The 27,818-nt window shown below is 42.9% G+C and overlaps 1 protein-coding gene across 1 annotated transcript in view; it reads left to right on the top strand.

Moving 5' to 3' along the window:
• OCLN (occludin) overlaps positions 1-27,818 on the top strand; it is a 183,502-nt gene that overhangs the window by 139,835 nt on the left and 15,849 nt on the right. Inside the window, exon 8 of the mRNA XM_086960820.1 lies at positions 14,782-14,823. Coding sequence (XP_086816946.1) covers positions 14,782-14,823 — 42 coding nt within the window. The remainder of the gene's footprint in view (positions 1-14,781; positions 14,824-27,818) is intronic.

Below are 27,818 nucleotides of genomic sequence, written 5' to 3'. Positions count from 1 at the left end.
ACAACCATCTAGAAGGGGATGCTGACGATGTCTAATTTACCATGCAGAATACACGTCTCACCATGACTGAGACATTGAGTGGGTGGGCACAAATGGCTGAGATATTGTTTTTAACATGGAACGCCTGGGTCTTAAATAACCCCCGCAAACGCAAACAAGTGTTGGCCGACCTCAGTAGACACGAGGGCGAAGGTAGCTTTCCTGTAGGATACTCCTCTTCCACCACAGTACTCCCCTGGCATTGCAAAAACATGGGGCTCCAATAGGTATTTTTCCAGTTGCAGTACATATTTGCGGGGGGTGTACACTCGTTCATAAAAGCATCCCATTTAGCCTTACAATCAGCTTCCTCGTCAATGAGGGACGCTACGTGATCCTATCCAGCCGGTTAGTTGACCAATGCGTACCATTCATAAACATGCGCGTGCCTAATGTACATGCCCCCTTCTTTCACAAACTCTCCTCTATTATGGGACTCTTTATGCAAATATCTTTGTACTTTGAGGGGAGCTAAATCTGGAACAAATCCCAACAATGGATTCCACAGGTGTCCCTTACATAAGCAAACCACAGGCCGCCCAGGTGTTTCAAGATATTCGTAACTCTCCCTGAAAGGTGTGGCAACACCGAAATGCTCACAACTGCATACACATTCTACTCTGCACCTCAAGCCGTATGTACGCGAATTGATTATTGGTTCCTCTCGACAGATTTGGTACTCTGGTTGGGAGTTTTGCAGCGTAAACTTTTCTGGATTCACTATACTGTGCATTATTCCTCCATCTAGTGGTTGGGTCCAGAATTGTAGTTTTTTTTTTTTCTCGTGGCCTGGTGGTCGTCGACATACCACCATTGGTGCCCTTCTGAGACGTTGACGTGCTTCCTCCGGAAGCTCCCACCTTTGGTCGCCATCTTCAGATTCTTTTTTTCCGCCGTTGGGTCAGGATCGAGAGAGAAGCAGCTCCAGAACTTTGGAGAGAAAAAGCCACGAAAAATATCAGGAAATGCAGGAAAACGACTTTATCGACACACCGGCCTTTGAGCCGGTGAACCAGGACACAGAGAGGAGGATAAACACAAATTTCGACGTCCTATGGAGAATATGCATACAGGGGGCTCCTTGGGCGCTGCAATGAACAAGACACCATTCAAGTTATGCGACAATTGCAACCCCAAGTACGCTAAGGTCTGTAACCTTTGTCTGCCGCTCCACCAGCGACGATTGCAACACGTGCTTGGCGTTCACCCCGAAGACTTTAAGGGAGAGACAGAGAAGAGCGTATTATTACATGTAGGGTCAAGGACCACCACCGTTGGTTCGAGGCCTGGGCCTCTCCAGAGAGGAAGAGGACCACGTCGCTGAAGGGCCCGAAGGTTTGGAGGGCGTTGCACGTCCAAGTAGTCTACGTTGAAATGAAAACTCAGAAGGAGGTAAGGGAAACAGCGACCCCCTAGACAGTCAACCAACCCATGAAAGAGTGACTCTAAGTCCTCAAACAGCCTCTGCTTCGCAACATTCGACGACTGCAAGTGCGTCCAATGACAAACAGTCCATTGGTTCCTTTGACAAGGACTAACAGACAGCGAAAACACTCAATAAAACAAAGTTGTCAAAGAACAGTCACCAGAGACTTCTCGACGTCGAAAAAGAAGTGGCTGAAACAAGCTTCAATGTCGACAAGTGCCAAGAGAAGGCTCGAAGATCTCGACGCCAAAGCACAGGTGTTGGAGCTAGAAAAGATAAAGAGGCTCGAGGCTGAAATGGCAAGTATCTTGCAACTCAAGAGGAATTTCGACGAAAAAATGACAATTTTAAATTTCCACCGAAAACTTCGACGCAACTCGTAAAAAACGTCAAAGAACTAGATACCTACAACACAAGAACCAGCTGAGGAAGAGGAGAAAGAAGAAGAGTACTACTTCGAAGAGCCGAGGGAGAAGAGTAGGACCAAACCTATCATGGTTCGGCGACCTCGGAGAGACAAGGCCTGCAGTGACAAGACCTTGACGCAGACTCACCAGAAGAAGGGGTAGACTCATACCCTTCGAGGCCCTCACCACCCGATGACATTGGGATGTACAATCAGATGATAAAGAAGGCTGCAGACACTTATGGAGAGCAATTAGAGGAGGAAAAACCACAATCCTGTTTTCTCCTAGATACCTTGCTGCCCACAAAGAAAAGGAGTCAATTTATTCCCTTGCTACCAAGTGTGCTGGACCAGGGAAAGAAAGTTTTTATAGAACCTGCTACATGCAAGGGTGTAACACCAAGGGGTGAGAAGAAGTACAAACACTCCTCCAAGGACCCTATGTTTCAGTGCCTGCTGACTGATTGTTTCCACAGTACAAAAAAACAGATCCCTTGGTGAACCCGACTAACTTTTGCTACTCACAAATGATATAGCCCATGTATTAGAACAATCATCTAATGTTCAAACCGTAGATTACAGAGAAACAAATTAAAAATAAAGCTTTTATTTTTTTGATTAAAAACAGTCATCAGCATTACACAAATCAATCTTCAAAATACATCATCTAAAATCCAATGCTTCAGTTCCGCATATGCACCTAGAAGTTCATATATCTGTACAAACTTTTGTTGGTCCAAAATACAGTTTTTCAGGGTAGGCAGAGAATACCAAAATTGTAAAATACATGCACCTCACACAGGGAGAGAGAAAAACCGGGGAAAAGGGAGAGGGACATTAAAAACAGACACTATTTTTTGTCTTGAGAACCACACATTAGGGTAAAATACTTCTTGACCTTTCCTTGAAATGGTTAAATATTCATGACTACAGGATCGGTTGCCTCCCTTAATTGTGTGAACTAGAGCGTTGACTCGTTTCGATGGGATTAGAAAATATAAACCATCTTTGTCAAGACTTTAATGAATGTCTCTCTTTAGTAGTTGGCACCGGTTGGTTGCCACTCGTTTGTTGCCTGTTAACGGACATAATCAGATAAAAAAAAAGAGATTTTTTAGAATACATAGAGCAGACTTCCAGTTTCACCATGTATCTATTGCTTTCTCAAATATAGATAAGAAACACAATTCTCTCCACATACATTTGGTATAACCTCATATTATTTACAATCCCAAACAGCTCGGTACATTTCCTTGTCTGACAACACTTATATGAGCAGATTGCAATATAAACTATATGTATGTTCATAGTACAACTTTCACATAGTTGGAACACAATTCTGTTCATGCCATGATTTTGTACCAATGTATTTCTGCAGTTTTAATAAATGGGCTATTTTCCTTAACCCAACCACCTCCTGGAAATCTTGTTGGTAATGGAGGGAAACATGTTGGCGATTGCTAGAGATATAGCCCCTTATTTCAGGCATCTTTGTGATTATAAAGTCCTACCTTTTATCTACTATTCTTAAGAGAGATCTGTGGGATTACCTTATATCATCTTTTTTGCTGTTATCATCAGTTTCTTATACTGCTTGGGACTCCTATCCATCCCCACTTCCTAAGAATTAATTGAAATCCATTAATGCTCTTATTATCTCTTGTCTATTGTCATATGGTTGTACTCTTTTCTCTTTGTATTCACATAAAAAAGTCATTACCTTGTATTCAATAACCCGTCTTTCTTTCAGTAGAAGTGGCGTTTTTGTCCCCGGTATTTCATTAAAACCTCATCAAGATTCAAATTCAATCATGATCTAGATGGGAACATAATTAGGTACATTTACTTGAACTGCTGTGGAGTACTCTCAAACTATTATCACTGCCATCAGCCTTCTCATACCTGCTTGAATGTAGTTAACTGCACTAAATCTTGTTGTTTCATATTAGCAGTAGGATTGAACTTCCTTCGATTTCCAAATTATCCCTCCTTTGCACTGGGCTTTCAAATTGCCTCCCTTCTGAATCTGCATCTAATAAGAACACAGGCAGTATTGTCGGTGTGCTTTCTATGTTTTAGAAAAAGCAACCTATCCCTTCTTTACCATATAAACTGTAGGCTTGTATGCCTCACCTTAAACCCAATCCGGGGGTGTAAAATTATGGCGCCGGATAAACCCACTCTATATGGATGTTCTCACCCTTTAAGGCAATACCGAATTTTAATCTGAAAAACGAGAAAAAAAAATTCTTTTAAACTCTTAAGTCCCTTTTGGGGCAATGCCGATACTTGATTTACAAGCCGGCGGATAAACAAAGCAAAAAATGCTTTTGAAGTCCAGTATCCCCCTATCACGCCATGCCTCGTCGGGGTTATGGGGACCTTACCTTAAAACTTGGTATCTCTTCGCCTCGGCGCCAGCGTCCCCCTTTTTTCAGAAAACCGTTGTTTTCTTTCAACGTTACTGCCGGTTTAAAAATCCTGTCTCCTTTTACCATTGGTCGCCTAAATCTCTCTCAGGTGTATTAGATCACCGCCTACTTAATTCTACGTCATATCCTGTTATGTATCGCACCACTAGTAATCCCGGACCTGCTCGGGAAATCCCGCACCTTCCTGTTACCTGTAGTGCGTTACAAGACTACCGCTCATATGCCTCAAACGGAAAATGCTACTTACCAGTATGCATCTGTTTTTGGCATGTAGAGCTGCAGATTCTCACACAGCCACCCGCCTCCCCGGGGCCTGTATCTGTTCCAGTTCTATCTTTATTAACCCCTTCGACGCTGATGACGAGCTGGGCTCGTCATGGCGTAGCCTCCTCGCACGCTGATGACGAGCCCAGCTCGTCACGTAAAGTGCGTTTCCGCAAAACCCAGCGTGCGAGCGGAATTCCGCTAGCGCGCATGGTGTTAAATACACACACATGAACATTCCTTTTTCTATTTCTACTAACTCCATCATTTCCCATCATGGTCGAAAAACAATCTAAGGATGGGGTCTGTGCCCATGCGCACTATCGTCCAAGGGAGGAGTCTCCTATCTCGTGACTACAAAGACTTCTTCCAACATGCAATCATCCGAGCCCAACATCAGGTGGCAATCTAATGCACAGTGTGAGAATCTGCAGCTCTACATGCCAAGAACAGATGCATACTGGTAAGTAGTATTTTCCTTATTCAGCAAGAGAGCTGTCTCATTTGCTTGAAGAAGCACAAGGGGCTTCTAAACAAAAGGGCCATAGAGAAGGTACCTTACAAGGAGAGGAACAAGGGTGTGTACTCTACGTACTTCCTCATACAAAAGGTGGATGGAACATTGAGACCTATACTGGACTTAAGGTTCCTAAACAAGTTCATAAAGATTCAGAAATTCAAGATGACATCCTTACAAGAGGTGATACCTCAGATACAGGCAGGGGACTACATGGCAACTAAAGCCCTAAAGGACGCACACTTGCACATCCCCATGAACAACAGTCACAAGAGCCTTCTCACATTTGTGATCAACAAACCACACTACCAATTGACAGTGCTAGCATTCGGACTGAAGTCAGCACCAAGAGTCTTAACAAAATACCTAGCAGCAGTAGCTGCCACCTAAGAAGGCAGGCGATACAAGTTTATCTATACCTAGATGACTGGTTAGTAAGAGCAAAAACATACAATCTTTGCAAGCAACACATGCAGAAAGTCCTAGAGACATTGGTCTAGCTCGGTTTCTCAATACATTGGGAAAAATCATCAACTGAGCAAGTAAAGATATTCTTAGGGGCAGAGATCAACACACAACTATGAAAGATGTTTCCAAGCAAAAAGAGAACAATAACCATACTGAAGGAGACGCATCTAAACCGCAAGGGGCAAGTTCTGACTGTGAGCAGACTGCTAGAGAGATGGCTTCATGCATTCATCTAGTCCCAAACATTCGCCTACACATAAGACCATTCCAGGAATTGATTCAACAACAATGTTCCCAGCAACAGGGAGTTGGGAGGATCTAGAGGGTGATACACAGACAGTTCATCAAGAGATGGCATGGTGGAACAGGAAGAACTTATCACAGGGGAGTCTTTTCACACAACCAACTCCAACAGTGACCATTACAACAGATGCTTCCCAACTAGGGTGGGGAGCGCACATTAACAACCTCGAAGTAAGGAGATTATGGGCGCAACAGGATGCGATAAAACACATCTTGTTCCTAGCCTTAAAAGCATTTCAGAAGGAGCTTTACGGGAAGAGGGTGTTGATTCAAGCAGACAATACAACTACAATGTTTTACATCAACAAACAAGGGGGAACTCAAACATTAACAATATCAACCCGAGCCCAAGAACTGGGCTCGGGTCGATGGGCTATTCCAAGGAACTAAGACTTGCTAGCAGTACATCTTCCAGGAAAGGAAAATGTAGAAGCAGACAAGATGAGCAGGCAAGCATCCGCATCCCACGATTAGGAAATGAATCCATCAAAAATCCTAAAGATATTCAAAAAATGGGGGACTCCGCAAATTGACCAATTTGCAACACCCCCAAAATGCAAACACTTGACATCCGGACAAACGTGCGCGCAATCCCTAGGGAATGCGTTATGGATAGACTGGCCAGGGACATTTGCTTACGCTTTTCCCCCGATACTGCTATACAGGGTACTCGAGTGCAAGATCAGCCACATGACACTGATCCTCATAGCACCATAGTGGGCAGGACAAACCTGGTTCTCACAGATAATGGAAATGACGCAAGGAGCGATGCTCAAGTTCCCCTACAGAAAGGACCTCTTAATAATGCAAAACGGAAAGTCTACGCCCAGAACGAGAGCGCCTAAGCCTGCCCGCATGGCTCATGAGGACTTCGAATTTTCTCACCTCAAACTAGCGGAGAGCACTATGGCATTACTCGGAGAGACGAGAAGACCTACAACAAGGAAGTGCTACACAGCAAAATGGAAATGATTCTCCCATTGGTGTCGTAAAGGAAAGCTTTCAAAGATCACAAGGGAATCAACTTCTAAAATATTTAACATATTTACTACAAAATAATCGAAGCTACGCATCTATTTATTTATAGTCTTATAGCGCGCCTGAATCAGCCCCGAAGGGGTATCTCCGCGCGTAGCTTCTGTATGAGTTGGGCAGACTGTAATGAGGGGATGACAAAGAGAGAGGCCAAATTATTCATGTGTGAACAGGTGAGTTTTTAGTTTCTTCCTAAAGGAAAAGAGGTTAGAGATTTGTCTCAGCTGAGGTGGAAGAGAGTTCCACAACAAGGGGCCTTTAAGGGAGGGTGCTCGGCCCCCCCTGTCTCGCTCTGGTAACTTTAGGAACATGCAGCAGCATGGTGTTGCTGGAACGCAGAGCACGTCCAGGAGAATAGGGAAGAAAAATCTCTTTTAAATATTTGGGACCAGACCCATATATGCACTTATGCATAATGCAGCAGAGTTTGAAGTTTATTCGCTGTTGCACTGGGAGCCAATGAAGGTGGGAAAGAAGAGGACGGGAAGGGGTGCGAGGAAGGGCATTCAGGATGAGTCTTGCTGCGGTATTCTGCACCACCTGCAGTCTGCGTAGTTGTTCATTATTGGCGGAAGTGAGAAGACTATTACAATAGTCCACTCGTCCAAGGACTAGTGCCTGTACCAGAGTTTTCCTATAGATGTTAGGTAGGAAAGGGAAGATACGCCGTAGAAGACCAATTGTACGGAAACACGTTCCCGTGACCTGACTGACATGATCTTTCATAATCAGAGCTTGGTCTAGGCGCACCCCCAGGTTTTTGATAGTCAGTTTGGGCGCTGGGACAGGTCCTAGCTCAAGTGGCCACCAATCCGGCGACCAGAGCAGGGTGGCCCCTCCAAACAACATGACCTCCGTTTTGGACACATTGCATTGGAGAAAATTCTGGGCCATCCAACCCGCCACCGCTCTCATGCCGTTTTGAAAGGATTTCATGACTGCAGGTGTAATGGTCTGGAAGGGAAACAACAGCTGAGTGTCGTCAGCGTAAGAGATTGGGGAGAACCCGTAAGATCTTATAATCTCTGTCAAAGGGGCCACATATACGTTGAATAACGTGGGGCTCAAACATGAGCCCTGTGGCACACCCTTGGTAAGCTTCCTGCAGACAGATTTATGGGAGCCTAGTTTGACCCCTTGTTGTCTGCCTTCAAGAAAGCTTTCAAGCCACGCAAGGGCGGTCCCTTTTACTCCTACTGCCTTCAGACGGTCGAGGAGAATTTTGTGCGACACCGTGTCGAAGGCAGCGGACAAATCCAATAGCACCAGAATCACTGAGCTCCCCCTATCAAGTGACATTCTGATGTTATCTGTCACTGAAAGGAGGGCTGATTCGGTGCTATGGTTGGGCCTAAAACCAGATTGCGAGTGGTCTAGGCCGCCCGCTGTCTCGATGTAACTGGACAGGTGTGCATTGACATGCTTCTCGGCCATCTTGCTGTAATACGGCAGAAGGGAGATGGGACGGAGGTTGGGGAGCTCTGTCCACGGGAGCGCCGCATTCTTGCGGATGGGGTTCACCACTGCATTTTTCGACTCGGCTGGTACTTTTCCCTCCTTAAGAGACTGATTGATTACATCCTGAATGTGGGGGGCTAACAGGGTACGAAGGGAGGTAAGGGTTTTAACAGGAATAAAGTCATTCGGTGATCCAGATTTTACTTGGGTCATTATTGTGTAAAGCTCTTCGGTGTTGACAGGGGGGAATGTGGTTAATGTGAGGTTAATATTTTTATTGGGGGAGGAAACATTCAAGGTATCACTGTTTGGTTGGGATGCCAAATTTTTTTCATAGATGGCTTCTATTTTGTTTTCGAAGTATGATGAGACTTCTTCACATAGACTTTGTGAGAAGTCATCTGGACTTGTACAAGCCATGGGTTTTGCGAAAGTTTCAAGAATCCTGTACAGTTCTTGAGGGGAATTACCGGCTTCTATGAGCTGTTGAGCAATATTATTTTTACGGGCAGCTTTAATATGTTTATAGTAGTTGTTTTGCGCTGCACGATGTGCCTTTTTGTTTTCCTCAGAATGTGATTTCCTCCATCTTTTCTCTATCCTCCTGCATTCTTGCTTCTCTTTCCTGAGGGTCTCGGTGTACCATTTTTCCTGTTTAGCTACAGGAAGCTGTCTAAATGTTTTCAGGGGGGCGATTTTATCAATGGCAGCAGTAAGAGATTGCTGAAACATAGTTAGCTTATGTTCTACTTCTTCAGTGTCTCTAATCTCGGGTTTTTCCCACACCTTTTGTAACGTCTCCAGTGTAAGTTTGTGCCACTGTCTGCGTGTAGTGGAGGGTAGGGGTTTCTTATGGGGACCTTCATTAGCTTTAAAAATAGTGAATTGTAATAGAAAATGATCTGACCAGTTGACTTGGGTGGGTTTATGACACAATATGTTGTCAAAGTTGGTATAGATCAGGTCAATGCAGTGTCCACCTTCATGAGTGGGATCCTGATTTTTCTGTGTCAGACCGATGGTAGTCATGTCTGTGGACAGACTTTTGGCACCTATGGAGTCAGGTTGGTCAGTATGAATATTAAAATCTCCAAGGAGGAGGAAATCCTCATTGGCCCGTATATGAGGGCCTAACATCTCTAAAAGAGATGTAGAAAAACTGGAACATGGAGGGGGTGGTCTGTATACAAGTACACCTTTACTATAAGGGTACACTTGGCAGCAATCGTAGCGTACACAAGGGGATAAACAGGGAAGAGTTTCTTCACGTCCCATGTGGTCAGAAGATTCCCAGAAGGAGCAAAGAGGATAGCACCTCCAAAGAGGGTGCCACCACCCGAATGCAATCTCAATGTGGTACTAGCACAAATGATGAAGGCACTATTCGAACCACGCCACAAGGCTAAAGACAGTGTTTTTAGTGCCAATTACATCACTACGTAGAGTAAGTGAATTACAAGCTCTAACACTACACGAGCCCTACTTCCAAATAAATCATGACAGAATCGTCAAGAGAACTGATCCACATTTTATGCCAAAGGCGGTATGAAAGTTCCATGTAAACCAAACAATACAAATACCGAGTTTTTTCCAAAATCCAATGACACAAGCGGAAAGAGCATTGCACTCACTGGACGCCAGATGGGCAGTCCTGTACTACATAGAAAGAACCAAGGACTGCAGAAAAACAAAACCGTTCTTTGTATCATTTGCAAACCGTTTTCTTGGATGACCAGTCACAAAGAACACCATTGCAAGATGGATTGCACAAGCCATACAGTTGTGCCACAGTCAGGTGAAGGCTTACAAGGAGCACTGCACGCTCACTCGACAAGGAAGAAGGGAGCAACAGTGGCTTTCCTAGCAAACCCACCTATTCAAGACCTTTGCCAAGCAGCAACATGGTCTTCATTGCACACGTTCACAAAGCACTAGTGCGTGGATATTCAGATGAATAAGGAAACACAAGTAGGACAAAGGGTCTTACAACATATAGTCACAAACCAATGCTCATCTTCCACCCTGCCACCACAAGACTAGCAAACTGCTACAAAGTCTATGCACAGCATAGTGAATTCAGAAAATATTCACGCTGCAAAACGTATAGTTTCTTACCTGTTGGTGTAGTTTAGCAGCTTGAAGAACTTTCTGGATTCACTAGCGAACCCACCCACCTCCGACAAAGATGAGACAGGAGGCAGAAATAAAGGAAACCAGAATGAACAATGAATGAAAAGAAAAAATCATCCGAAGATGGTGACAAAAGGTGGGAGCTTCTGGAGGAAGCACGTCGACGTTGCAGAAGGACAGCAAATGGCGGTATGTCGACGCCCACCAGGACACGGAAAAAAAGAGAACAAATACTACAATTCCGGACCCAACCACTAGATGGCGGAATAATGCACAGCATAGTGAATCCAGAAAATTCTTCAAACTGCAAAACTATACCGACGGGTAAGAAACTATACGATACACAGCACTTACCACGTACGTTATCGGACCGCTCTCCTGTGAGGATGGTTCTGAGAATCCCATATGGTGGTGGAGGACTGGAAAAGAGATGGTGCTCCCTAGCACTGCTCTCCTGGATACGGTGTTCCGCACTAAACTCCATGACTCCATACTGGAATATTTTTTAACGAATACCAGTTCAGTAACCTGCCAGGCTGTCCAGTGGGATGCCTTGAAGGCATATATTCGAGGTATAGGTATTTCAAAACATGCAGGGGGTCCCCCGAAACATTTGAAATAGCATTACAAAGATGGAGACCAAACTCATACATTGACAATATAGGTGCATAACAGCAGGGTGGGGTCCAATAACACCATGACTCTATCTTTCTGGATGAATTTCGCTCCCTGGCATATAGACTGCCTTTTTGCAAAAATATGCTCGGGCCTGTCAGTAGAGGAAGGGTGAGCGCCCAACGCGTATGTTGGCACACCTCCTCCGTCCAAATTGCAGGGTGGGGGAATGAGTCATTGAGAGCACTTGCATCTCCCGCACACTCCTACACTGTTCTGAACCGTTATACTCCACCAGACTTGAGGGGAGAGAACGTTCGAGCAGCTTATGTGGCGTATGTTGCAATGGTGTGGATCAGATATGCAGCAACAGTGTTTGAGCGAGCCTATCTCCGTGGAGGAAATTGTGCAGGCCATTGATGCAGAAGTTAGCTCAAAGGCTCCAGGTTTTGATGGCCTAACATGTGTTTTTATAAAGCATACAAACATGTCGTTGTTTCACACCTCTTAGATATGTATTCTGAAGCCCTCTAAGGCACTGTACCTCCCTCACTGAGATGAGCATTTACCACACTACTGCTGAAACATGGCAAAGACCCTTAGATGTGCACCTCATATAGATCCCACTCCCTATTAAAGTTTTATAATAAAATCCTGGCCAAAGTGATTGACACCTGAATTTCGTTGTTGATGGATAAGATCATCTTGCCTGTCCAGACAGTTTATCCCCATAGATCCACATCTCACAACCTTCGCGCTGTTTATGCGGTGTTTAATAGAGTTTCACCGGAGGTGGCGTTGGCCATAGCCCTGCTTAATGAGGAGGAGGTCTTCGATTCTTTGAAATGGCCCTTTTTCCAAGCGACACTACAGAAACCTGGGCTTCATTGCTCTGATTATGCTCCCAACTGGTGGTACGGCTATAGTTGAATGGCTCACTCACTGATCCATTTGGGTTTGCCGGGGGTATGGGACAGGGATGTCCCCTGTCATTGCTGCTTTTTATTCTTGCCATGGACAGCCTGGTCCGCCAACTGCAAGAAAAGCCTATGTACCACAGTCTCTGCTGTCGCAATAATGCAAAGCATGTATGTCCATGAAACCTGCACAAGATGAGAAGACGCAAGAGAAATGGGGGACTAATCTGTGCAACACCCTGAATGACATAATGGAAGTATTGCTGTGCACAGACTAAGTTAGTGTCCCCAAATGTACTGGTACAAATTGCTCCACTTTAAATTTGTGCACAGAGCATATACCACCCCTAGCTCACTGGTCAGAATAGATCCCACCAGATCTTCTCACTGCCTGAAATGCAACGCGCCAAGCGTGGACTTGCGCTTTTGACTTGGACATGTCCACATATTAGAGTAAATTAAGGTAAAATATTCAAGTGTCTTTCCTTGATGGTGGTTACCGAACTTCACCCAGACCCCCTCATTGGACTCTTGGGTTACATAGCAGATGTCCCAAAGTCAATTTACAGATTCACTGTCATAGCATTATTGTTAGCCAAGAGGGAGATAGGACTCTGATGGGGTACAAATAATCGCCTGTTGAGGCTTGGCTAACCAGTATGATCTACTCTGACACCACAAGCGAAGTGTATGCGATGTTACAAGCACCTATCTTCGACCGAAGGACATCTGGCAGCTACTCCGAGACTACCTTTTAACACTCGACTCTGACACCCCTACTTAGCCACTGATTGTACACTAAAACCCTATGATTTGTCACTCCATCATTACAATTAGCCCCCTTGACATATTGTGCACTTGTACCTCGCCCATGCGTAACATGTTTTGTTTGCTGTACCTGCTGGTATTGTTTATACTTATGACCCTGCCAAATCATTACCATCACAATGTATTAATATATCCCCACACTTTTGGGCTTGATGTATTTCTTTTTTCTTGTTTTGGGAAATGGAGTAAAAAATAAAAAGGAGGGGGAAGGTGGTAATGACTGATGTCCTAGTCATCTAGAATTTCTAGTCTCCGCATTGAGGGCTTCAGTCTGTAGAATTTGATCACCATTCGTCTCACTTTGGTAGGTCTCAACTTTCTATTTATGTCGGTCTGCTGCTATTAATTTCTAACCTCTGAGTCTTGACTAGGAAAGTCTAGTGGCATTCTAATAGTGTGTTAACTTAAATGCATTTATCTAGTCTATTAGAGCTACAGCTTGGTTCCACCCATTATGTCTCAAGAAATTAATTTTTCACAGTAGAAGTATTCAATTTAAGTACCTTGTTTCGGAGCACATATTTCGAATGTTGTTGCTGTGGGATGTTATGCTAGTGAGATTTGAAGTACACAAACTCACCCAAGTTAGGGTATCTTAGCACAGTGAAAAGCAGGTTTTGCCTGGAGTCCAGAAGAGGGCAAATTCATGTAAGTGGGTTTTCAGATATTATTTTTTTCTGAATGTCAAGAGGAAATCAATCATGTAAAGGTGGAGTTGTTCCAGTTGAATACTGCCAAGTAGGATAAAGAACGTCCTCTCGTCCTAGAGAGAGATCCCAGGAACAGAAGCCAGCATCCGAGAGGTAGATTGTAAGAAACCGGAAAGGCTAATGGAAAGTCACCTTAGAAGCTATGTTGTGGGACCAAGAACTGTAAGGTACTCTGACATTGACAAAGTAGTTTGAAAAGGCATTTTTGAAGATTTGTAGTCAATGTAGGTATCTGAGAAGAGGTGTATTGGGGGTACGGGCAGGGTTGTTGAACACAAGCCGGGCGATCGTGTTAAGAATAATGTGGAATTTCTTGGGATGAATAGGAATATTGACTAAGCACTGACGTCTTCCAGGTGGCTAGTTATTAGAGATTGGATTTTAGCCTGATACCAAGGGCTATAGTGGTTGTTTTAGGCCCTGAACCAGAGTTGCAGCTCAAACGTATAACAATGGTAAGGGTCTTTAACAACCGGCATAGCCAGAAGGGCTATCAGGCTATTTGAAAATTTCACCTACTCAGAATAGAATTTTCTAAAATAAAAATGGAGACACAGAAATACCTAAATTGGAATGTTAGAGTAGTAGGCCAGTCAGTCAAAATACACTTTATTCGATTTGATTAAAATCATAAAAGCCAAAAAAAACACAATAATATATACAATTTAAACTAATACATACAGATCTTCAGATTTTGCGACACATTAAACAATCATAAATAGCAGGACAAATATATCCACATTCATATTACAGCCTTACCCTTGTTGAGCCTTGACTTGGTTCTAAATGCTGCAACTAAAAAACTAGCCACAGAATATGTGATGAAAATGTTACCTAAAGACTATAAGTATAACAGGGCAGGCCTGACTTGTATAGTAGGCTTATCCCAGCCAGTGTAAGCCATGTGTCACTACATTGTCTTTGGCTCTACCAATATTCCAATGTTCTAATACTAATTTATGAGTATCAAAAGATAGCAATGATATAGTACATAGTGCCACATTTGCAGAATGCCAAAGTTCGAGGCTACTGCAGTGGTAAAGTGGTAGACCATGGAAAAATAAGTGCCTAGATTTGTGACCTTTGTGCTAGGTATAGGGGAGTCTCCTAACTCCTTGAGTCGGCAGTCTTCTGCCTACCAGGAGGTGTTGCAGCCTATTTAAGTGACTTCGGTCTATCACTGTTGATGTGCACAGTCTCCTAATGGTGCTCTTATGCTTCTTTTGCTTCTAGGTGGCTGCAGCTGAATTCAATCGGCTAAAGGAAGTGAAAGCTGTAAGTAACTTTGTGATCACCCTCTTAAAGTGCGTCTTGTTGTTTTGCAAACTTAATATTATCCTAACATTCAAATAACCCTTATTAAGTAAATACTTACTATCCACGAACACTGAACTACAAATAACATCAGACTGACCAAATTGATCAAGTAGCAGAAAAGCTTGGATGCTGGTAGGTGATATGAATTAGTTCAGGCCAATGTTCCCTCTAATTTTGATTTACAGTGTGTGCCAGTAAATGGTCTCTATGCAGTACTGCCAAAGTCATGTGTGCTGAGGACAGGTGATAACTCACTGAGAAAGTAAGCTACCAAAATCAGCAGTATTTGCCATGTCAAGGATTTGTTTGCAAATAAACACCCAAAAATGTATTGCAACTCAAATTCAACTACGTGTAATAGATCACCGACCATGATGGCTGACAGACGTTCAGCATGGTGGGCAGACAGGTAAGCAAGCAACAGAGCAGGATGATCCCAGTCAGAGGTAGCCCTCTGTCATTGTGGGAAACTAACAGAGAAACGTTCAAGACCGACATGCTGGTGTATTAGAAACTGAGAATATTTAAATCGGAGACCCTTTGACCTGTGAAGCAATTCAACAATGAAACTCCGTAAGCCAGGTGACAATCTGCAGTACTTCAGAATCACAAGTATGAATCCCTATATTTGACCATCATCAGAGAAACATAGGTGTGGCACATTTAACCACATTGCTGCTTACAAGTTTCCCCTCCTGTGCTGGACCACAATTACAACGGGTGCGGTCATGACGAGCTCAGCTCGTCATGAGCACACGAGCACTGTGCTGCATGACGAGGTGAGCTCATCATGAGCATGAAAGGGGTTAATCTATGGGCTATTAGCAAGAAAGCCTTTGCATCCTGTGTCTTAGATATAGATTTCAAATGAACAACATACATTATTTCAGTAGCATGGTTGTTGGAAAGCACAAATTAGGTGTATCTACAGTGCTGTGTGTGAAGTGTTCTTATTGGAGTTGCAGTTGAACAGGTTTGTTTCCTGTGGAGAAAATGGTGTACAACCAACGATATACTCTGAGTTGATGTTTATTGCAATATAATAGGAACAAAAAGATGTATGTCTGAAGGGCCCAGGAGATCAACATCAAGTAACTTCAGAGTTCTCTCCCTTCATCACCTTCTATTATATGCATTCAATGCAAAATCATATAATATAAGCACAGTAGTATACTTCTAATATACGCTCATACTACTTTCTAAATGATAAACTCCACACATAGCTCCCCCTTTCACAACACTAACAGCAAATAAAATAGTTGAGAACTGAAGAGGAGAAAAAAAGAAATAATGTGCACATAACTATGTACATAGCACAACCATTACTTGAATTTGCAAATACAAAATAATACGAATCCTAAAATGTGATTGGTATTATTCTAATTCTTGTACTGAATCCTGTTAGTCTTGGCCTTCCAATCATTTTCTCATTTTGAATACACTATTAATTTTGTTAATTTATGCAAGGCAAGACCTTTACCATCATTGCTGGTTTTCACCGCCTGACTTTTTGTTTTAATGATGTAAGAAGGCTCCCTGAATTTTGACTTTCCTTTTTGCAACAGCGTATCTTTGAAACAAACAAAATCCTCCCACTGCAGAATTTACACATCATTTTTTCTGTGGCAACTTAATTTTCTCACATCTCTCATTACTGAACTGATCACTGGTACTTTTAGACCTGCGTAATTCGCTCAGTACATCACATCACCTAATACAAACTTGCATCAAATGTCCCATAGGTATCACGACCCTCAACATATGCCTGAAGTGCTGGAGCTGCTATTATACTTTACTTGATTAGCTGAATATTCTCTTAGGAAGTTGATGTACAGATAAAATCTGCTCTTTTCTTTAAGATACCCCATAAACCTTCTGTGAGACTGGCAATATTTCTAATAAACTGTGCTAAAGTTGCACAATCTAATGAACAAATGTATCTGATCTTTATCCATTGGATGGCGAGCATTAATGATACCTTCAACAATGCTGGATTTAGGTTTCACCGCATCCTTTGAAAGAATTTCTCAAATATTCAATTTCGTTCACACCAAATATGCACTTGTACTCTGAGCGTCACATATATATTTTTTGAAACACTGACGTAGCTGAGGCCAGTCAAAATGGCATACAGGAAAATTGGAATGTGCTATCGGGTGTAAAAAAGCTGTTAAATGACTAGAATGGTCATCCAGAAGCTGAAGGTACGCGACCTTAAGATCTAACTTCGAAAACCACTTGAACTGACCAACAGTTGTAATCAAATCATCAATAAGTGGTAAATGATAGTCCTCTAACTAGATAGCATTGTTGAGAGATCTCAAATCGCACATAAACGTAGATCACCTATTTTCTTTTTTGCTAAAGCAATCGGTGACAACCACAACATGGCGTCCACTTTTTCATTTCAATAATTCCATCTCCTGCGTTGTTTTTAAAATGTCAATTCACTTCTTGTACTGTACGGTGTAAGCCTATCCTTTACTGGACCTACTCCTTCTTTCAGTAGCGGCCACTCATATTACGAAGGGTTGCGGTTGGGGAAGGGGCAACACAAAAACATAATTATAAATAAAGAAAATTGCACTGACGTTGCTCCGACTACTATTCCCAGTATTTGAGCAGCTCTGGGATGGGTCGGAGTGCCTCAGTTCGGCGCTCAGACATATACTGGGATCCTGTGTTGGTTTCTCCACCCAGCTGTACAACACCGCTCGATAGGAGAAATGCTAAATTTGCATGACAGTTTGCCAGCTTCCCAGGCCCAGGGCCCAAATAGTCATGGGCATTTGGCAGTGCCCACCACTTCCACCCCAAACCCCCTCCCTGGTGCTGCAGTGTCAGTGTGGGCGGCCACGCCCCTCCCTCGGCTCGCAGTCGCCTGCAGGACAACAAATAAAATGATGATAAAAATGTTTTATCATTTTGTTTTTGACATTTGCCTTAGCTGGATTTCAGCAGGGGGACGATGCTCCTCCGTCATAACGGAGGAGCCGCCACTGCCTTCTTTGACCTTAATAGTGTGAAGACAATCTTTCATTTGACCAATCTAGTTCTGAAATACACTTATAAACTTGTGTTTCCATTGGATTTGATCCAAAACAGAATTTGAGTGATACAGCACATTTCTGACCAGGTTTGATTATAACGCCAAACTCTGCCTGATGCCACCTTCCTAGCACATTTGTGTCTTTATGTGCTATATAAACTTTACCCTGCATGGTTTTGTTCTCAAATGTTATGTCTCCCCAAAAGTACCTTACCAGATTTATCTTACTGCCATCAAATGCCGTAACCACCACATCTTGGGGTAATAACACTTGGTGTGACCATAATTATGCTTATTTGTCAATTGATACAATTATAATCCTTGCACCTGAATGGATAAGAAGCGATATGGTGCAGTTCTTAATTCTTACCGACACCAGAGGATCACCATATCTTTTCTAATTTTGTACATTGTTAATCTACACACAGCTTCCACTGCTAATACCAACCCTTCTAAAAAAAAAAACAACATCTTCACAATCCTACACTCTCCTCCGCAGCCCCCCTCCCACCCCCCCTCCCCCCGGCCATAGTCCTGCAATGTGTTTGCCACCCCTTTATACTGTTCCAACGTGCCCTACTTATTTAAACTTTTAGCATTCCTTTGCAATTGCTGGACACTGTTAAAAGTTCAAGACCTACGTTGTTGATCCACATCGAGAACACGTCCATTTCAAATGATTACACCCTATATTAGTGTTTTTTATACCTTTGTTGTGATTGACCGTGCTACTTATACCATCTCTACTATCATTTTCAGTGAAAGAGAAGCATGTTGCCCTTTGTTCCGGGAACTGATATTTATCATAGAAATGTGCAGATTTTCAGCCTCCAATTGTTTTGCTTCCTGTTGTGAACATTATACTCTTGGATATATCTATAGCTTCATCCAACGATAGGTTAACAATGTTGCTGTTTATTTTATTTTTCAAAATGCACCTACTTACCATTTAATCCTAAATCAATTTTGATGTGAATCCCTCAAACTCAAAATAACTTTCCAATATTTTTAAAACCGTTGCATACAACTCAATTTATTCATTGGGACCTTGAAGCTGAGTAAATAAATTGTCTATTCCTTCAAAATATTCACTTAATTGTTTGACTGCAGTTTTAAATTTATCAATTTCTTCACTGTCGGTGCCAGTATATTTTGGTAACTAGTCAAAAACATTTTGACTTTTAGTTCCCAAATAATAGTATAGTAAACTCCTTTTCCTACAAGCTTTAAACTTCAACCCATTTATCACATCTAAATGTTAAATGATCCATACTGATAGCGCAGCACAGTGCAAAAAAGGTTTTTGGTAACCAAAGCAGAGCGTATAACATTTGTACCATGTGGTATAAAACAGTTTGTTTCTTCTCTATATTTCTATCTATTTATAAAACTAACTGTTGGCCCATATGTCAGATCCTCTGAAGGATGCAAGAGTTTGGCAGGGATTTGGCGAAAGATTTAGATGAAATATTCCCCTTATGAGGACCTAGAACAATAGGAATATTTATATATACACCTTTCTATATAAAACTATTTATATATCATTTACGATGATTAATAACAAGACTCTGTTTCTCTATTACTTTGCTTTTTATCTATTTTCTTTGAAAGCATATGAAATGGTCAAACAAAGATACAGCATTAAATCTGAATTCACACGCAGGAATACAATTCAGGTAATCACAATAACATTTCAATTAAGGAGCATGAGTTGAGTGGATAGTGTAAGAGACAAAAGAGCATATTCAATAAGATCAGTGCAAAAACAGAATGTCATATGAACCTAGAAAACTATAGCATAGCATGCTAATAGCTTAAATGCTAACCCTCCGGCTGGAAGGGAAAGCTGGGGCTATCCTCACAAGGTATGAGGCGCAAAGTTAAGTAGTCCGCTCACAGACCGCATCAGCCAGGAAATCTCAAAGAAACCGCTCAGATAGATGTAACACCAACCACAAAAGATAGTCTCTCATGCAAATCTATCACTAATAATTATACCCTAATGTTAAACATTTCAGGCCTACTCTTGTAACAAAATCTGCAAAATTCTTTCCTCCTATTCGTCCATAAGCATAGGGTGTAAAGTCACACCACTTCCGTCTATCTTTCCTTTCAAACATCCATGGTTTAGTTTCATGCTGTCATCGTCCTTCGGCAAAGGAAATCAAATCTTTTCCTTCCTTGACACACACCTATTCGAACAAACATGGGAACATTTCTTCAGCTGTTATCCACATTTTTCCTTGGACAGTAGTAGGAAATACTACTGATACACTGAACACGTAGCAGCCATCGACAAGGAAGAACACAATAGTTGTCTATGAAGTATAAAGCTCATTTTCTGCATTTCTACTTTTTAAAGCAAAATTAACCTGAACGTCAATGTTGAGGCCTTCTTGTAAAACATGCAGTTTTCTCTAGAAGAAATAAACAATTTCAGTTATTTGCTCAAAATAAAAGCTCCATTTCATAATTTAATTTCCATCTTTCATTAGTATAATAAAAACATAATTTTAAACTATTATTCTGTGTAATATTGCTTAGTTAAATTGATCAACAATACACACATTTTTCTGTATTTGCTCATGGTACAGGAATAGTTTTTGGCCTACTTAAGCACAGTGTCTTTTTCCCGTACCTTTATTTCTTTTTCCGAAATCATATGTTAATAATTTTTCGATTAATCTCAAATTTTAATGATTTTCACACCATGGAAGGTTTAATCCAAGCAGGTTTTATTTATGTAAAAACCCTGCTCCATCAATACCATAAACACCATTTTACTGATGGCTCACCAGTTTTCAGTAAGAAAGGACTAGGTGGAGTGACTGTTTGCATTATAACTACTATAAAAACTTTGCAGTGAAAGGGCGCGGATACACACTTCATCATAATCACTGCAGAACACTGGAAGATTCCTCCATGCAGCCATTTCACGCGCAGTGTTGATACAGACTTTTCATATGCTCAAACAATGATGCATTCATGCTCTTAGTACACAATAGAATTCAATAGATAAATCCTTTAAAATAGTTACTTGCTCACACACTGCTGACACAAAAGGCTAAATAAAAACTGCAAATCAGGGCAACCTGTACACACTTTCCAGAACGAATGATCCCTGGGCCCCAACTAAAATAAGAACCTTTAAACATGTGTAGAAGAATTCTGGTGTGGTACGGTTGTTCCCAAGAAATGTCATACGTTGAATCCCATCCTCGTGGCCATTTTTGTGGAGATAATGAACAGCCAACAATATTATCACCAATTTGATGTTTATTGAAACATAATAAGAACAATAAGTTGTAGGTCTGGAGGGCCCACGTGATCAACACCAACTTATTAGAGTTCTCTCCCGTCATCACATTCTTCCATGTACATTCCATGAAACATCATATAATATAAGCCCAACAGTATACTTCTAATATAAGCTCATACTACTTTTTAAATTCTAAACACCACATTTCCTTATATTCCAACAGTGTTGGTGGTACATAGCACAACTGCACATAAAGTGTCCCTCTTCTCCAATAGGAAGGATGATGCAGCAAAAAACTGAGGCCTATCAGCGCAGATTGTGGAGGATCTGTTCAAAATCATTGGTGCTACTCAGAGGTCCATCAGCCATGCTTGTGCGGGGAGGTCTTCGTGCGGGAGTAACAGGAATTAGGCCTGAGGAAAAGAGCAAGAGACACAAGGACAGGAGAAAAATATAGGGAACGTTGGAGAAATCATTGAAAGGGATACAACGGAGAAGCAAGAGGAACATTAGAGAAAAGGGAAAGGAAGACCTACTAGTGAGACGAGCTAGAGATTGGCAGAGGATTGTGAGGGGGAAGCTGACAAGGGAGAAGCTGAAGAGAAAAGTTAGTGGTGGGCAGATGACTACAATGGTTGAAGGGACGAGATCTGAGGGGCACATCATGCCTTTACTTTTTTAATTAAAGAAAAACAATACCCCTACTTTTTGTTGAATGACAACCGTCTCAACATGATTAACTCCGAGAGTTGAAATACTTCAGATGAAATGTAAGGCCTGGAGGTTCCTGTGCTGTGAAACGGAGGGAGAGGCAGAAAGCTAAACAAGCCGCCTTGAAGCAGCCCATATTATACTGTGTGTAATGCAAGTTTAAAATAATGATTTGCATATTCACAGAGCTTTCTGTCACAGACTGGGACCTCGTAAATCTAAAGATGCACAAGCCACTGTTTTCCACCTCCCCAACCAGGATTGAATTCTGTGGCTCTCTGGTTACAGACACAGATCTGCAGTGCTTTAACAAATAAACGTTTACCTGAAGATGAAAAACCGAAAAATAATATTTTGTTTTATTTAGCCTTGCCTTTTACCCCACCCATACGCTAACTCACCTGCGCATATCATCAGTCCCCATACATTTTGTTGTCATGCACTTAGACCACCGGGTGGGTAGAAAGAGGTATGGTAAACAGACTCTAAACTAGATTGACCTCATCTTCTGCCTTTAGTGAGAGACGAGTACAATGAATGATTGAAAAAAAAATAAACAATGGAGTTGATGGGGGGGGGGGGGGGGGGGGGGCAAAAAGAGGTGAATTAAAAACAAAAATAGGGAAAGGAGGTAGAGCCAGATATTCGTGAACGGAAGGTACAAGAAAGCACAAACACAATACTAAGACCCACTCAGGACAAAGAGAAGCAGCTGTGGCCACAGGAGGAAAAAGAATAGACAAAATCGGAGAGCACTCTTGGAAATTAAAAGACCACACCACTGAACCCATAGTAATCAGTCATTTGATGAATTTCCTTGAGGCTCTATTTAGGCAGATGTTGGACCATAGCTTATGCAATAGTATATATGTGGGGTTGGGGATTATCCAGCATGTGGAAACATTGAGTGCACAAATCTTGGATGGTCAATGCAAGTCACCCATCCTTGCTCCCAGACTGCCTTTATTCTGAAATAGAGACATCTGGCCATGTAGATGCCCTTCTTTCCTTCTTGATGATAGAGCCGAATTGTATTTTTACTCGGACCACATTAGACGAGACACAGAAGCACAATCTTAACGTTGCGTACATAGTGAATTACATCATATTCCTCTGTTAAAGGCATTGGACTCAATCGGAGGTTTTATCCAAAAAGAAACCTATATCTAGCCCATGGTAAAATGCATTGGTCCCACTGAGGGATCTGCTCAGTGTTGCATTGGGCAGTCGGGCACTTTGTTGACTTTGGCACTGCCAGCTAAGACCGCTTGAAAGGGCTAGTGCGTCACTTCTTTTGGTCCTTTGCTCTGTCATAGAATTTAAAAAATGGCACACACAGACCCGTTCAGTCAGATTAACTGGCAGTGCCTGGGTGACAGAGTGGCTGACAGGCCAGTCCGACACTAGCTCTATTCCTACTGGCCATAGAACTATTTTTTCACATATTAACCAAATGTAACCATTTAAAGAACTCTACAACTGCCGTGGTTACGCTAGGAGAAAAAGTAGTCAGAGTAACACACAAAATAGGATTCGAGCCTCGTCATGACCTACTCTTTTGGTTGTACCTAGGTGGCACACTTTTGGATAGGTTTGTGGTGCGTGTCTTTATCAAGATATTGGCTTTTTCAATGACTGTTCACTGTTTAAGACAAATAAGTAAGAAGAATAACTTTGTTACAAAAAACTAATATTTAACATTTTACAATTTTTAAATTGTGAATTAAACGTTACTGAGGGCTGTGGATAGGGCAGCGGTCTTTAGAGTTTGAATCACTCCTGTTATGCTCACTGTGTTAGACATGTGCACCCTTTTTTTTCCCTCCACATTTCCAGGTGCATATCCTACACCTCTTTTTTTATCTTTTCAGCACCTTCTTTTCATTGTCTCCTGAATGCACTTCCTTCCATCCTTCATTTCACCACCTCAAACATAGAACGCACCCATTCACCTGTAAATAGTACCTTTCTTTTAATTTCACCTTGGAATTAGCTAACACTCTTGGGGACTGGATTCAAGGTTGATTAAAATATGTGCAATATAAGCAGGGACTAAATTGCTGACAAGGATTACCTTAACGTTTGATATGTCCAGAAATCGATCAGTTTTTCCAGTAGAGTGAAGGACACAGGTATAGGGCCCATGGAGACCTGTTTCAATGTCTGTTTTTAGGTAGTACCCGGTATAATACCCGGAGGCAATCCACCGGTTTAAAGCTCTGTATTTTCTTCACACGCTCATATAAAATGGTTGGCACATACGTAACCATTGCTCTGTGCTCTCTGCAGAGACGCCAACGTTTGCATGGGTATGAAATCTGAATACCTATAAGACCCAGTAATTGGTACTGTGAGAAACTCACACCACCTTCATCATCCGCTTCAGATCACTGAATTGTGGCCATTCGTGAATACTCATACACAACTTGTACTCGCCTGGATCCTAGAAGTATGTCACTCCACAGTAAGCACTATACAAAGCTCAAATGTTTAGAAAAAACATGGAAAAGCAAGACGAAGTACAACATAAAATATAAAAAAAGACTTCCTTGATGGCATGGATTACTTCGAGGGATTTTACAATATCGATAGCAGCCAAATGTTCCTGAAAGTAATTATTATAATCCACTTCCCTACAGCAGGGGAGCAACCACTACTCCCAGCGTCACACTGCCACTTAGAGTGGCCCCCATGAAAGTTGTTGTAGAGCATGAGTTCCTCTCTCTGGGCAGCAGGTTTCTTTGTCCTGCGCATCAGAAGAAAGCTTGCTTCGTTTTGCGATATTGCTCTAAATAGCTAGGGAGGTCTTTCTCTTGATGCAAGTGCCAGCAGTTCCCCTCCACGCTTGGGAATAGTAGAATGCGTGAACGTGCAGGCACGCACCCTACAGGAAACATGGGTTGAGGCAAAATGTGTCTTAAGCTGTTGGTAACAATGTTCAACTTGGAGCTTTCTTGAAATCGGCAATCCTAAAGGAGTTGGTCAATTAGCGCATGAAGAAAGCTGAGAAAAGCGAAGCTGTTTCTCAAAAAGATGGCCAAGAAGGTTGTCTTGGCACAAGACTGTCTTACGTGGGGAGCCTCTGATGGATACTTGTAGCCGCAGTTTCCTTGCCTTGTGAATATTCCCCAGATGTCAGACTGGATCTGGAAACTTTAAAGCAAGTTCTCCTGCACGCTGGTAGGTGGCATTGTGAGGCTCATCAGTCATTCCACTCGCAGTAATACCAAGCTGCATATAAGTGATATACATCCGGGCTGGCGTCTGTTCCATTCTATTTGTGACTTCATTCACAGTCCCGGAGCTGCTCCTTCATCTTTTTGTGACTATTTCTCCCAAATTTTCGAACAGTTTCCAGTGTGCACGGGAAAATGTCACCTCTCGAGACAACTGTGTTTGAAGAGTGTATGGACCTTTGCAAGCAGATGTCTGCTTGGTGCAGTGTTTGGAACTCGACTGCAGGGCCTGTGATGACTGCGTCAAACATTAGAGGAGTCCGTACTGTGACTGGTTAAAGTTAAAAGGAAGGACCCAATCATGCAGTAGTTATTCGTCAAAGTCGGATTCTTTGGGTAAGTCATAAAGAAACAAAAGAATTTCAAGTAGAAATCAGGCTTTTCCTGCCCACTCTTTTCCTCAGAAGGTGCAAGGGTGTTAATATGCCACCTCGCTCCTCATCTCCAAAGGAGCAGATACCAATCCTGGTCCTGACGCACCCTGAATTTTTGGGTCCTTAGGTAACCTACAGCAAGTTGAGAACCTTAAGGAGGTCAAACTGCGCATTTTAGGCATTTTACCACTTCCCTCTGCTGCACCTTCTGGCCCCAAGGACCTGCAGGTGGGACTACAGTCAGCCCTAGCTTGGGTGCTGACCTCAGTTCCACCGGCACGTGCTGAGTTGGTCCCTTTAGCATTGATTTCACTGATGGAGAAGGATTCACAGCCCATTGTGCTTTACAACTCTGAGCCGAATCGGTCTCTACCTCTGCCAAGTCTGTAATCTGATCCCACCTGAGCGCAGCTTCTCTGCAACCCTCCCGATTGAGACACTGCATTACCACATAACAGGACTCCGGCCTTGTCCCATATTTTTGGCTCTCACTCTGATAACGATGAAAAGTTTGAGGTGGATGTATTTGTCCAACAATAAGATGACAATTTTACGAAGAAATACAGAATGGCAGTGGTTTCAATACTTCTCCAGACATTGGCCTTGTTTCTTCTGCTAGCCCTGCAACACAGGAAAGCACCTCCTTCTTTGTTATGCAGTGGGTGGCAAAGGTACTTGACTCACAACATCCTACTATAGAGGTATAGACTAATGTCATTCCAGAGTTTCTCCAGACTTGCCAGGCACCTACTGAACCTCTTGCCCTTTAATGAAGCCCTCATGAATACCCTAATGGATATGCACTTGGACACTGTCATGTTCTGTACTACTAGTCAAGAGGCAAGTTGTTCACCACCATAAACCAGCACCAAGCAACCCTGATTTTCTTAGTGTCTGCCACACTGGCGAGTGTGGTGGTTCAGATGTCGATCAATTAAGTGAATCTGAAAGCCTTTCCTACTACTCGGCATGACCCTGAATCCAAAATGATAGGGACTTTTGGCAAGCATGTTTTCTTTTGGAAGCCTAGTTCTGCTTTCTCTCAAGGCCAGCTATGTCCTCGTTAGTTACTTGTGAGTTATGGAACACAGTGGCCCAAATTATGCCAGTAGTTCTGGACGACTTCCGGTCACCCCGAACTCAGACTGTCCCGGATGGGCTTGGTGCAGCAAAGCTTGTGATTTGCTCAGACTTGCATGTGACCAATTGCTTGAGTTGGATGATTGGCATGAGTATGGTGTTTTTGCCTTCATTTAGTCTATGGGCTCCTTTGGGGAGATATCTAGGCGTTCTTAATTGATGTGCCATTCGATGGCTGTCATTCTTTTGTCGGGAAAGTGGATTTTGCCTTGGAACATTTTAAAGAAAGTAGGGCCATAGCATGGTCCTTGGGCGGGTCTGTCTCACCACACAATTTCATCAACAATTCACCCTTTATAAGGATACGCTTAGGGTCCTCAAGTTTGCCATAGTCAGACCCCGCCACCAGCCCAACAAGCTTTCCAGCTCTTTCATGGCCGAGCTGTGGCTCACAAAGACAATGACTCCGGCAGCTCAGTCCCTCATTCCTCCAGTAACAGCCGCAAAACCTCTTTAGTGCGGCTTTTCTGACACACAACTACCCAGTCAGAGGCAGCACCCAACATTTCCTCCAAGGATGGCAAGCCTTCACAAACCTTTCTGCAGCAGGGCCAATCCAAGATGCTCATGCTAGCTCGGGTCCTGTCTGCACTATCAATCAATCAGTACATTTATAGAGCGCGCTACTCGCCCATGAGGGTCTGAAGGCGCTGAGGGGATGGGGGTGGGGGGTGCTGCTACTGCTCGAATAGCCAGGGCTTGAGGTGTTTCCTGAAGGTGAGGTGGTCCTGGGTCAGCCGTAAGTGGGTGGGTGGGTAGGGAATTCCACGTCTGATTTTCCTCCGGAGGTGGTTCTGGGAATCCGTGGTACGCGGGCGAGGCTGGCAGAGCAGAGCTGGCGGGTTGGGGTGTGGAATGTGAGGCGGCTGTTGAGGTATTCGGGGCCCGTGTTGTGAAGCGCCTTGTGTGCGTGGGTGAGGAGCCTGAAGGTGATCATTTTGCTGACTGGAAGCCAGTGCAGGTCTCTCAGGTGGACAGATATGTGGCTGTGGCGAGGGATGCCGCAGAAGAGTTGTGCGGATGCGTTTTGTATGCGCTGGAGCTTCTTCTGAGGTTTGGCTGTGGTTCGTGCGTAGAGGGCGTTCCCGTAGTCCAGTCGGCTGGTGACGAGGGCCTGGGTGACAGTCTTTCTGGTCTCGGTAGGGATCCACCGGAAGATCTTTCGAAGCATCCACAGGGTGTTG

The sequence above is a fragment of the Lissotriton vulgaris genome, chromosome 3_1 (assembly GCF_964263255.1).
Source record: "Lissotriton vulgaris chromosome 3_1, aLisVul1.2, whole genome shotgun sequence".
Lineage (NCBI taxonomy): Eukaryota > Metazoa > Chordata > Amphibia > Caudata > Salamandridae > Lissotriton > Lissotriton vulgaris.
The sequence above is the reverse complement of the archived record's forward strand: the minus strand, read 5'-3'. Positions and strand labels throughout refer to the sequence as shown.